General features: G+C 41.7%; 1 protein-coding gene across 4 annotated transcripts in view; it reads right to left on the minus strand.

Moving 5' to 3' along the window:
• LOC133474416 (stereocilin-like) overlaps positions 1 to 13,250 on the minus strand; it is a 32,421-nt gene that overhangs the window by 1,913 nt on the left and 17,258 nt on the right. Inside the window, exons 16-25 of one of the 4 annotated variants that reach the window (XM_061766122.1) lie at positions 11,886 to 11,944; positions 9,673 to 9,796; positions 9,463 to 9,545; positions 9,232 to 9,367; positions 8,029 to 8,228; positions 6,191 to 6,281; positions 5,925 to 6,096; positions 1,933 to 2,096; positions 389 to 544; positions 159 to 301 (exon numbers count right to left, since the gene is read on the minus strand). In XM_061766122.1, the coding sequence (XP_061622106.1) occupies positions 159 to 301; positions 389 to 544; positions 1,933 to 2,096; positions 5,925 to 6,096; positions 6,191 to 6,281; positions 8,029 to 8,228; positions 9,232 to 9,367; positions 9,463 to 9,545; positions 9,673 to 9,796; positions 11,886 to 11,944 (1,328 nt within the window). Of the gene's footprint in view, positions 1 to 158; positions 302 to 388; positions 545 to 1,932; positions 2,097 to 5,924; positions 6,097 to 6,190; positions 6,282 to 8,028; positions 8,229 to 9,231; positions 9,368 to 9,462; positions 9,546 to 9,672; positions 9,797 to 11,885; positions 11,945 to 13,250 lie in introns of those variants that run through there. The other 3 variants (XM_061766123.1, XR_009787492.1, XR_009787493.1) reach the window with 3 other exon arrangements.

The following is a 13,250-nucleotide window of genomic DNA, read 5'->3' on the forward strand; positions in this document are numbered from 1 at the left end:
AAACTAACCACTTTCCCCCTGCCACCATCCTTTTTCTGATTGAATGTACCTGTACTATCATTTTTATACTGTATATACCGCAACTGTGAATAAAAATACTGTTTGTGTAGATATGAAGACCAAAATCTTTCAGCTTTGGAAAGATTACACTGACTTACCTGAGGTTGTAAGGGTTCATTCTTTTCATCTCTGAGGGATATAGACCACAGATCAGATGGCCAGATGTCGCCAAATCGACGACAGATAACTGCTCTATTTTCAGGTTGCACTTGCGCATCACCCCGGAAATGACCGCTCTCATCTGAATAGTCAAAATGAGTAATCAGCACATTCAGTAGTTTATACTGTAAGTCAATGTGCATAAACTTCAAGTTTAAATTCAATTGACCTTCTTCGTGCTCCAGGGTGACAACGTCCCCAGATGGGCCAAAACAGCCAGATCAGTCAAAGAGAAGTCATGCAGTTCTCTGACTGTCATTTCAGTCACTAGAGAACCGAGAGCCAGAACCTCATCTGTTCTGAGCTTACTCACTGGACTGAACGACTGGAGTGGACAGAGAACAGCAATATAGTTTAATCACAGGAAGGTGTTGACAATTACAGCCTGAAGCCATGAATTGTTTTTGGCTGTCAGTGATGGAGACTAAGTGGATTTCCAGACTCACTGGGCACATCGTTAGGTACACCTGCAAAATGTAATGGCATTCAATACAAGGGCTGGTTTTGATTGTCACTGTCAGAGTGGTGTATATCTAATAATATGCTAACCATAAGCATTTCTAGCCCATTTTTAGGGGTACTGAAGCGCCCCTAAAATGAATCCCAGCACACCTAAATTTCTGATACTAGAATCGCCCTTTTATGTGTGTTTATTTTGTTACCGTTTTTTTCAATGAAGTGCACTGGTGGCTGTATCTACCCTTGACCACATGTGGAGTGATTGCAATTGGTTCTAACTAGCGGTGGTAGGCTATATTAAATTTGGTAAAGATATTAACCGGGGTGGCACGTTGGACGACTGGTTGGCATGTCTGCCTCACAGTTCTGAGGATCCGGGTTCAAATCTGGCCTCGCCTTTGTGGAATTTGCATGTTCTCCCCGTGCCTGCGTGGATTTTCTCCGGGTACTCCGGTTTCCTCCCACATTCCAAAAACATGCATGGTAGGTTAATTGAGGACTCTAAATTTTACATTGGTATGAATGTGACTGAGAATGGTTGATTGTTTACATGTGCTCTGCGATTGGCTAGCGACCAGTTCAGGGTGTACCTTGACTCTCGCCCAGAGTCAGATGGGATAGACTCCAGCGTGCCCGCGACCCTAGTGAGGATAAGCGGTAAAGAAAATGGATGGATGGATGGATGGACAATTACAATATTTTTTACTTTCCTAACCTACCAAAAATTTTAATCTTTGTCATTATTTTTATAATAATACTGTACCAGTGTTTTATATATATTTCATTATTCATAATCATAACTTCACATTATTATTACATTACATAATTATAATGATTGGCTGAGTGAAATTGCACGCTTAGGTTTAAGTTACTCAAAACGATTCCTGACCGAAAAGGCTACAAATCACTAGGATGAAGGGCACTTTTACACCACTGCAAACTACAACCACATTAATACAGTTCTAATCATAAGTGAACCTTGTTATCTTTGTAAAGGCATCATTTTTAATCTAGGTCTTGTATTGGCTCTCATTAGCTTGTGCAATGTACCTCACTGACTGGACATAATAGATTGGAGACCAAAAGTCAAGCATTATATCGCTTTTATTGGGTGCAAGAGGTTGAGTTCAGTTGAGGCACATTTGTTATACCTCCCAAAAACATTCCACCACAGACCCAAAATAAAATCACACAAACAAAAAAAAAAGAACTTGAGAAAAAAGAACTGTTTTGCCCATTCTTGTATCTACTTACCTGTCTAAGTTTGACCCAGAGTGCCCGGCGCTGCTCAGAGTTCAGCGAAGTATCCTGGCCGAAGACTTCTACACACTCTTTCAGGTCGACTTGTGACATGCGGCTCAACTGAGATGATGTCCATGCGGAGGGGAATGTACCTCTGATGTCTGCACAGCTGGGGACTGGTCCAAGAAGAAAATAAATATTTCTTATCAATCTGTAACAGGGTTTCCCAAACATAGGGTCGGAGCCATTTTATAGCGTTCGTCCTGATTATGGTCATGGGTGAGCTGGAGCCTATCCCAGCTGATGTTGGGTGAGAGGCGGGGTACCGCCTGCACTAGTAGCCAGTCAATAACAGGGCACATACTGTATAGACAAACAACCATTCACACTCACAATTAAGAGTGAATGAACCTAACACGCATGCCTTTGGAATGTGAGTACCCAAAAAAAAACACAAGCACGGGGAAAACATGCATACTCCACACAGGAAGGCCAGAGCTGTGTTTCAAACTAAAATGTAAATAAAAATAAAAATGTTCTGTGAAATGTTTTTTCTAATGGCATCATGATGTGGAAATCATTGGCTTTTGCATGGGAAATCCCCCTTTTGAAGACATTATAATGGTATTCAAGTATTTTGATAAATGAAGTGAGAGGTTATCAATGTCAAGCTTTAGCAGGGACGCCAAGACTTCCCTCTCCCCACCCACTTCATCCAGGTCTTCCGGGCAGATCCCGAGGCGTTCTCAGGCCAGCCGGGAGACATAAGTCTCTCCAGCGTGTCCTGGGTTGTCCCCGGTGGGACGTGCCCGGAACACCTCACCAGGGAGGCATCCTAATCGGATGCCCGAGCCACCTCATCTGGCTCCTCTCGATGTGGAGGAGCAGTGGCTCTACTCTGAGCCCCTCTCGGATGACTGAGCTTCTCACCCTATCTCTAAGGGAGACCCCGGACTCCCTGCGGAGGAAACTCATTTTGGCCGCTTTTATCCGGAATCTTGTTCTTTCGGTCACGACCCACAGCTCTTGACCATAGGTGAGGGTAGGAACGTAGATCAACCAGTAAATTGAGAGCTTCGCCTTTCGGCTTAGCTCCTTCTTAACCACAACGGACCGATACAAAGTCTGCATCATTGCAGATGCTGCACCGATCTGCCTGTCGATCTTCCGTTCCATTTTTCCCTCACTTGTGAACAAGACCACAAGATACTTGAACTCCTCCACTTGGGGCAGGATCTCATCCTCGACCTGAAGAGGGCCTCCACCCTTCTCCGACTGATAACCATGGTCTCAGATTTGAAGGTGCTGATTTTCATCCCAACCGCTTCACACTCGGCGGCAAACTGCTCCAGTGAGAGTTGGTGATCCCGGCACATCATCTGCAAAAAGCAGAGCTGCAATACTGAGGCCACTGAACCAGATCCCTCTACGCCTCGGCTGTGCCCAGAAATTCTGTCCATAAAAATTATGAACAGTATCGGTGACCAAGGGCAGCCTTGGCGGAGTCCAACCCTAAGAATCAGACTTACTGCCAGCAATGCGGCCCAAACTCTGACACTGGTTGTACAGGAACCGAACCGCCCGTATCAGGGGGTTCAGTACCCCATGCTCCCGAAGCTCCCCCCACATCACTCCCCAAGGGATATGGTCGAATCTCTTCTCCAAGTCCACAAAACACATGTAGACTGGTTGGGCGAAATCCCATGCACCCTGGAGGACCCTGCCGAGGGTGTAGAGCTGGTCCACTGTTCCATGGCCAGGACGAAAATCGCACTGCTCCTCCTGCATCTGTGATTCGACTTCCTGATGGACCCTCCTCTCCAGCACCCCTGAATAGACCTTAACAGAGAGGCTGAGGGGTGTGATCCGCCTGTAATTGGAACACACCCTCTGGTCCCACTTATGAAAAGAGGGACCACCACCACAGTCAGCCAATCCAGAGGCACTGTCCCCTATGTACTTCCTCCTGTTTGTTGTAATAGTGATTATAATAACACATTCCTGTTGGGTTCTCGAGCTTTAGTTTGTATGCACGTCACTTTTGTGGCATTATTGTAAGAAGTACATGATGTATTTTTGTAAGTCTCTGAAATGAACCACATTTCTACTTTGACTTCCATCCATCCATTTTCTGAGCCGCTTCTCCTCATTAGGGTCGCGGCGTGCTGGAGCCTATCCCAGCTGTCATCGGGCAGGAGGCGGGGTACACCCTGAACTGGTTGCCAGCCAATCGCAGGGCACATAGAAACAAACAACCATTCGCACTCACAGTCATGCCTACAGGCAATTTAGAGTCTCCAATTAATGCATGTTTTTGGGATGTGGGAGGAAACCGGAGTGCCCGGGGAAAACCCACGCAGGCACGGGGAGAACATGCAAACTCCACACAGGCGGGGACGGGGATTGAACCCCGCACCTCAGAACTGTGAGGCTGACGCTCCAACCAGTCGGCCACCGTGCCGCCCCTACTTTGACTTAAGAGCTGAAATTGTGTGGGAAACCCCGATTTATAGCACATCTAATGGCATTCACTAATGCACTTCAGTGGAAGGCGACTACAAACTACAACCACAATGATTAACATAGTGTCTTTGTCTCGGCCTTTGGGAGTAGATGGATTGTACACAGCATAATCATACAACCCCAATTCCAATGAAGTTGGAACGTTGTGTTAAACATAAATGAAAACAGAATACAATGATTTGCAAATCATGTTCAAGCTATCCATCCATCCATTTCTGAGCCGCTTATCCACACAAGGGTCGCGGGAGTGCTGGAGCCTATCCCAGCTATCATCGGGCAGGAGGCGGGGTACACCCTGAACTGGTTGCCAGCCAATCGCGGGGCACATATAAACAAACAACCATTCGTACTCACATTCACACCTACGGGCAATTTAGAGTCTTCAATCAACCTACAATGCATGTTTTTGGGATGTGGGAGGAAACCGGAGTGCCTGGAGAAAACCCACGCAGGCACGGGGAGAACATGCAAACTCCACACAGGCGGGGCTGGGGATTGAAACCCGGTCCTCAGAACTGTGAGGTAGACGCTCTAACCATATTAGATGAGCTCGGGAATCAGAGAAGCCGGCTGCGTTTCTGGGTGTTGTTCATAAATGACTTTTGCTTTGCATAGTACAGTTTCAAGTTGCACTTACGGAACTGCATTTACTGACATTGGTTTTCTGAAGTGTTCCTGAGCCCATGTGGTGATATCCTTTACACATTGATGTCGGTCTTTGATGCACTGCCGCTTGAGGGATTGAAGGTCACGGCATTCAATGTTGGTTTTTGGTCTTGCCGCTTACATGCAGTGTTTTCTCCAGATTCTCTGAACCTTTTGATGATATTATGGACCGCAGATAAGGAAATCCCTAAATTCCTTGCAATTGTACGTTGAGGAACATTGTCCTTAAACAGTTGGACTATTTTCTCACACACTTGTTCACAAAGAGGTGAACCTCGCCCCATCTTTGCTTGTGAATGACTGAGCAATTCAGTCAAGCTCCTTTTATACCCAATCATGGCACCCACCAGTTCCCAATTAGCCTGTTCACCTGTGGGATGTTCCAAACTGGTGTTTGATGAGCATTCCTCAACTTTATCAATCTTTTTTGCCACCTGTCCCAGCTTTTTTGGAACGTGTTGCAGCCATAAAATTCTAAGTTATTGATTATTTGCTAATTATTATTTCTCATTGGAGACTCTAAATTGCCCGGAGGCATGACTGTGAGTGCGAATGGTTGTTTGTTTCTATGTGCCCTGCGATTGGCTGGCAACCAGTTCAGGGTGTACCCCGCCTCCTGCCCGATGACAGCTGGGATAGGCTCCAGCAAGCCCGCGACCCGAGTGAGGAGAAGCGGCTCAGAAACTGGATGGATGGATGGATGGATGATTTGCAAATCATTGTATTCAGTTTTTATTTATGTTTAACACAGCGTCCAAACTTCATTGGAGTTGGTGTTGTACAAGATCCAAAGAGTATAGAATAAAATACTGAACTTTTTTTGCCAATGCCTTGGACTTTTACAATCCCTCGCATGAGGCTCTGCGTCTTCTCTCTTTGATGACGTTGGTCCATGCGCCACTTCAAACAGACTACACCCACCGGACTATCCTCCCAGCGCTCTTGACCCACAAGAACCTGTTCCACTGTGTCTTTATTCAACACTTTCTAAAAAGGGGTACAATGTGTAATACACTCATCTTAGACAGTCATGTGACAAAATATGTATTATTCTACTGGGTCTGTCATGATGGGTTCTCACCAGTGGGATGGAGTTAATCTGTTTTGTTGACAAGGAGAACACCAGCCTTCCCAAATGTTCAACATCTCCAGCTTGCCACTTGGATGGCTCCCTAAAAAATAAGCAGTCGTATATTTTGGTCAACGTTACCTTAAATCAGGGGTCTCAAATTCAACTTATCCTCAGGCCACTGGAGATAGAATCTGGGTGTGTCTATGTTGCATCAAATAATCCACAAAAAATGGTTTAAGTATTCAAAAAAATACATCAAATCTTTTCAATCATTATTATTAACATTTCAGAACAAGATACAGTGTGTGACCGGGTCCTCTCTCTCATCTCCCTGGTATTTTGCTGCACACGCCTCAGCATGTCTAGTTGAGTAATGACGTCTGATGCAGTATTTCTTGAGCACCGCAACATTCTCTGTGCATATGAGGCACGATGGGGTGCCCCTGTGCTCAACAAAAAAACATTCCATCTCCCACTTTTCCTGAAATTGGCTGTGCTCATCGCCAACCTTTCTCTTCACCGCAGGTTTTGAGAAAGACATGACTGGGACTGGGTGAGTGATTAACGTTGCTAAGTCACTTTGGCTAACTTGTCAACAAACACAGCTGAAAGCTGCCATGAGCCTGAGCTACGGTAGCTTCTAAGTGATTTTAAAAAAAAAAAAAAAAAAAAAAAAGAACATCCAGGGCAACGAATCAGCAAAAAAAAAACATGCGGGCTGCATTAACACTAAACAAGTTGGGGGCCACAAAATATCTTCTCACGGGCCGCAATTGGCCCCCCGGCTGCGCGTTTGAGACCCCTGCATTAAATAAAGGGTCCTAGGGCCACACTGAAAAGGAAAATATGTGTAATGAGGGAAAAAACTGTAAAATTAAGAGAACAAGCTTGCATTGTTATAAGATTGTGAAAAGTAATACATTTCCGAGTATGAAGTCATAATGTTACAAGAAGGGGTGGACTTAACATTAGGCTAACACAAGCATTTGTCTGGGGCCCAAGATTTTCAGCCCCCTTCCCCCCCAAACGTCTCATAAAACCAAATTAAGAAATGTTTCTTTGGTTTAAAGCAATTAGCATTGTTTTTGTTTTAATTCAGGATTCAACTATCATGATTGTTTTGAGTGCCCGCCATTCTCATGCAATGGACTATTCCATCACCTAATTTGGAATGTGCAGACTTGATTCAGGAAGAGGGAGCAAAACAAAGTCCCAAACTTGTTAGTGCATTGTGAGGAAAATTAAGCAAAGTTATCCCAGTAGAGCAGAGAAGAGGAAAAGATGAGAGGGAAACAGTTTTTGTCAAAACTACCAAGTTTCAACCTTTTTCACGGTGACATCAAATGTACGTAACCGACAACAGCAAGCACGAGATGCTCTTGTCAGTTGCTTTAGCACTGCTGTCAGTGTCAGTCAAAGAGGATGCCGTCAAGATTAAGTGGGGAGTGACACCAGTTTTTCATCACGGTGTAAGTATAAAAGCGGCTGAAATTGGAAACTATATCTGTATCTCGCTCAGGAAATCGGAACATTTTCTAAAATTCACACATTTTAGTTGATGATCAACTTTAATATTCAAAATCCTTGCAGTAAATTAGTTTGAAATATAAATGGTAAACCCCAAAGCAGCAATTGGCTGGCCATTTATGAAACATTGATTTGTAGGGGAAATCAGTAACCATACTGTATGTGTGATTAGCTGACAATCCCACATCTTGCATTTATGAATGTTTACATTTATTTTCCAGTCAATAATAAAGTGTTGCATATCTTCTTCCAATGATTGCATTTATTTTAAAATGATCTTTTGACATATAATAAACATGACTTTTTAAAGCTTCATTTACCCCATGAAGTCATTCTGTGTGAGCAGGGCGCTGATATCTCTCAGGGCTTCTTTGGGAAGACAGAAGCTCTGCATCTCCTCCAGCCGCAAAGCCAGAGCACCTCTGTCTACCAGAGCCAAACTGTCTCTATCCAAGAAAGGAAGAAGAGGGCCCAGGAAGTCCAGAGTGGGGCCATCAATCTCATCCACATTATGGGAACCCTGCAGCCCACCACATGCTGTTATACAATAATTATTGTAAATATTATCATCTCCGAGCTTGCATGGAGTAAGAATGCTGTAAAATTCCACACACGTAAGTGGTTCAAAATCATCTCATCATCACTTGAGTTTGCACTCACAGGTTCTATTACTGCTGCAAATTAAGCAGTTCAGTTTTATTTCCTGCTGCATATAATACTTTATGACAAAGTAATCAACAACTCTATATAATGCAGTAATGCCTTGAGATATGCGTTTAATTTGTTTGACCATGCTTATAACACAGAACACTCATACTGGACAGATAAAACATGGGCAAACATAGAAGCTGCAGAGGATTCAGAACCAACTCGGAATTAGCAACATGTCTGCTCAACATCTAGGTTTATCACCTCTTTTCAATTTTTTATTGCTTGCACATTCTGAAAAATACAAATTTAAACTGATAATATTTAGTGTTATAGTAACAATCCATTACGAATCATTCACTGCTACCAACGTAGCAACCCCGGCTAATGTCGGCTTGTTTATAGTGCTAATGCTAGCGTATTATTTTGTTGTAAGCTGTATATGCATTCTCTGTGACTATTTGTCACGACTACACACTCATAATCGCGTGCCAAGTTTTGGTCAGACACAGGCTGGAGCAGAGATTCTACATTCAAATCTTGCTAGTAGTTTTAACATTGCAAACCCCTTCTGAATCAGTACTTCTACTTTTACCAGTCTTTTTTTTTTACACAAGTATCTGTACTTCTACTTCAGTACAGAGCGTGAGTACTTTTGCCACGTCTGACTGTATTTCATGATACAAGAAGTGTGAATTCTTGATATCGCAGCTTTTGGCTCTCATTAGATCAACAGAATACGGCAAAAGCAGGCTTGATCCCAACATTGAATACATCAGAACAATCTAATGAGATCCATTATAAGAGCTGTAACAAAAACTCTGCCTTTACAAAGATAATGACGCTCCAACGACTATTAAAAATAAGTCTATTACCAGTTCACTTACAGCCTTCTTTGCCATGTTTGTCTGCTTGTAATGTGGTAGTTGGAGAAAATCAGCAAAATGTGTCTGAACATGGTCCAAAACAGCCCTGAGGGATGTGTTGGAAAGGTCGTCCATCATTGTCACTCTGAGAGCGAACAGAGCAGAAGTATATGGTTTTGTGGGAACTGTAAATGATTTATGTCAACAATCCATTTGCATGCCAAAAAAGGAGATACTTGCGGTAATGTTGCAGAAAACCGAGGGCTTAAACCACTGACATCAAGGTGAGGATGTTTTCTCACTTCCTCGATGATACATTTCCGCTTGTCATGTAATACAAAAAAGAGTTAGCGCTAAACATATTTTGGGAGACATTTGCATGCAAACTTGATAGTAATTGAACTGGGGAAACAGTAAGAGTCAGCACTTTTTGGGGCATTAACTTCTCACCAGAGCAGGTCTCAAGTTTCCTGGCAAAATAGTGACGAAGTGAAGCAGCTCTACAAAATCACTGTCATTGCTCCAAAGCCTCAAAAAGTCACATGTCATTCCAACTGCAACCTGGCCCAGGTCTCTACAAGCACACAAGTCATGTATATAAACCAAATTAACCTCTGGATGCCTGAAAACCAGTTTCTGTCTACACCAGGGGTCACCAATATGGTGCCCATGGTCACAAGGTTGGCCTCAAGGATCACCTGCGGGCCTGTTCTAAAATTAGCTGTAGAAGTCATGTGAAAATGTAAACACTTGCAGATTTGTTTCTGTCCTGCTTCCTACTTACATTGTTTGTAATTATTGTGGGAAATCATGCACATGATCAGTGTCTTCACATTGATCCTGTCATTAATTATTAATAAGAACATCCATGCATCCATTTTCAACACCGCTTATCCTGGTTAGGGTTACGGGGCGCTGGAGCCTATCCAAGCTGACTTCGGGCGAAAGGCGGACTACACCCTGAACTGGTCGCCAGTCAGTCGCAGGGCACATATAGACACGGACAACCATTCGCACTCATATTCACACCGTCACTGAGTGGGAACTGAACCCACGCTGCCTGCACCAAAGTCTGGCAAGTGTACCACTACACCATCAGTGACATTAATAAGAACAGTTAAAGGTAATTTGATCAAATTATTATTTACAAAGTGTGTAACAAACTGGTAGACCTTTGCAGCCTAATCAGAACCCAAGAAGTAGCTCTCAATTTCAAAGGGTTTGGTGACCCCACTTCACAACATTAGGTACACCTGCAGATTATAAGTGAGTTCTAATACAAGAGATGAATTTTTAAAATGCCTTTACAAGATAATGATGCAAAATATTGACATGTACAATGATGCCTTGAGATATGAGTGACCCGACTTACGAAAAAAATTTTTGTATTTATTTATTTTTTTTGCTTTGAATTGTGAGTAAAAAGTTGAGATATAAGTGCTGTATGGTGGCAGTGAACTTAACTCATTTTACAACAACCAGCAGTTTGGAAGATAGTGAACAATTTGTGAACTCCCCGTTTAGGTTTACTGTCAAACTAAACATAAAAGAAGGAGAATTACATGTTTTCTATTTAAGACAACCGCATGGTGTTGCTTCAGATAAGTTGGTTTAGCTTAATGCTAACAAACAATACAAAACGCCATAGATGTGCTAACAAATAGCATAAGTGTCATAGTGTTATAATAACTCGGGCTGTCAATCGATTAATTTTTAAAATCCGATTAAGCACACTTTTGAATTTTGGTGCCAAATAAACCACACATTTTGCTTTAAGAAGTTTTTTTAAACTTGTTGTGCTTCGATGAAAAGAGAGTTTTGCACTGCACTATATACAAATTACCTTTGATTTTTTTTTTTAAAGTCCCATCAGGGTGACTTTTGAAGCAAAATTTACTGCCAGCACACTAGTCGAAGGCTCCTCACTTATCTTTGCACTAGCGTAAGCATTGACCTGAACACTGACCTTATAGCAACCAGCACTGCATTTCAGATAACTATCCTTGCTTAAGGTGAAGGAGCATGTGTGGTCAAAATAAATGTGATGTAATGTAATTAATATGAGTTAATATATTATTGCGATAATTTTTTTTGTGATTAATGATGAGTTAACGCTTTAACTTTGGCAGCCCGAGTTATAACCCTTTCAGAGACAGATATTTAAATCCAAAATATGGAGCAGCACATGTACACAGATAATATATAAATACTTTAAGGCATATATTCTTTATCCTCTGTGAAGAACAACTAATATTACTGTGGTTTAACTGAGCAATTGTGATCATCTCCTTGAAGGACCAGTACAATGTTCCCAGAATTTAAGCAAAATGTGGCCAAAACTGTTTAATTATTTACATTTAATCTTGTCATTATTGTATGTGTTTATAAAGTATAAATTGAGTATCATATGACAACGTTATTTTGGAGGCTGGAACAGATTAATGGCATTTCCGTTCATTTCAATGTGTAAAGATGATTTGAGATACGAATGTTTTGAGTTACGTGCATGGTCACAGAAATAATTAAATTGTTCATCTTAAGTCACCACTGTAATGCGGTACAGTTCCGCACCAATGCAAACTGCTTTTGTACTGGACGTTCTTAGATTGTGCATGAAGCGTACTGTATTTCCCAACTTTCCTGTTGTAACATATTAGACTTACCTCACCATCTTGCTGGTGATGTTTTTAGAGCCGTGCATCCACTTAAACAAAAGCTGAGCCTGTACAGACATAAACAAATGTGTATAACAAAACCTGAATTAATAAAACTAATTATAGTTACAATGTATGTGTATAGACAAGCGGTGGGCAAATGGCCCATGCTCTATTCTTTAATCCAGCCCACAGAGCATTTACATTATCAATGTTGTATTTTGTTACATTAATTTTGCTGTATTTTCCGAAATATAATAATAATAATAATATAATGATATATATATATAATATAATTTAAATATATGTATTCATTCATTTCCATCCATCCATTTTCCATACCGCTTATCCTCAGTAGGGTCGCGGGTGAGCTGGAGCCTATCCCAGCTGACTATGGGCGAGAACTGGTTGCCAGCCAATCGCATGGTACAAACAAACAACTCCCACACTTGCACTCATATTCACACCTACGGGAAAATTTTGACTTTTCAATTAAACTACCAAGCATGTTTTTGGAATGTGGGAAGAAACCGGAGTACCCGGAGAAAATCCACGCAGGCACGGGGAGAAAATGCAAACTCCACACAGGCGAGGCCGGATTTGAACCCGGGTCCTCAGAACTGTGAGGCAGATGTGCTAACCAGTCGTCCACCATGTAGCCCATTCATTAATTTATTTCTATTCATTAATCTTATTAAATAATTGGTTCATTGATTTATTGTAATAATACAATAACAATATTGTTAAAATAAGTTTATACACATTTAACATGTTTTAAGATAACCCAATTTATAAACAATAAATTACACACACATTTGAACTTTTGTTTGTTTCTTTTTTAGGTCATCTGCAAATGGCCTGGTCCATATAGGCATTTAAAAAAATCTAATGTAGGCCTTGATTTAGACCCTACGCACGGGTGTCATACTCAAAATTCACAAAATTACACGATTACACAAACTGCTTTAATATGATAATATGAACACCAGAGCACACAAGTATTGGCAGGCTTGTACAATATTGCAGTTACACATCATGACACAAGATGGTCTTACTTTTAGTGTTGTTAGACATAACATTATTACTGTATGTGTAGTATAGTATAGGACCAGTTGGTTCTAATTGATTTGAAGACTCTCTTGGCACTGTTCGGCCTTTCTACATGTTGGATTCAACTTAAAAGACTCCTGGCAGTGACAAAAGTCCTTTAATGTATCTATTATTAATTTATATGACATTCCTCCACACTGCTATGCCAGAACCAAACTAATTAGCGTGATGGAGGGTGGCACGTACGGCGCATTAATATTCTGAAAGACTCATTTTAAGCATATCAAATGATTTAGCATATTAATGGGAGGGAAGCAATGATGA

The sequence above is a fragment of the Phyllopteryx taeniolatus genome, chromosome 2, assembly GCF_024500385.1.
Source record: "Phyllopteryx taeniolatus isolate TA_2022b chromosome 2, UOR_Ptae_1.2, whole genome shotgun sequence".
Lineage (NCBI taxonomy): Eukaryota > Metazoa > Chordata > Actinopteri > Syngnathiformes > Syngnathidae > Phyllopteryx > Phyllopteryx taeniolatus.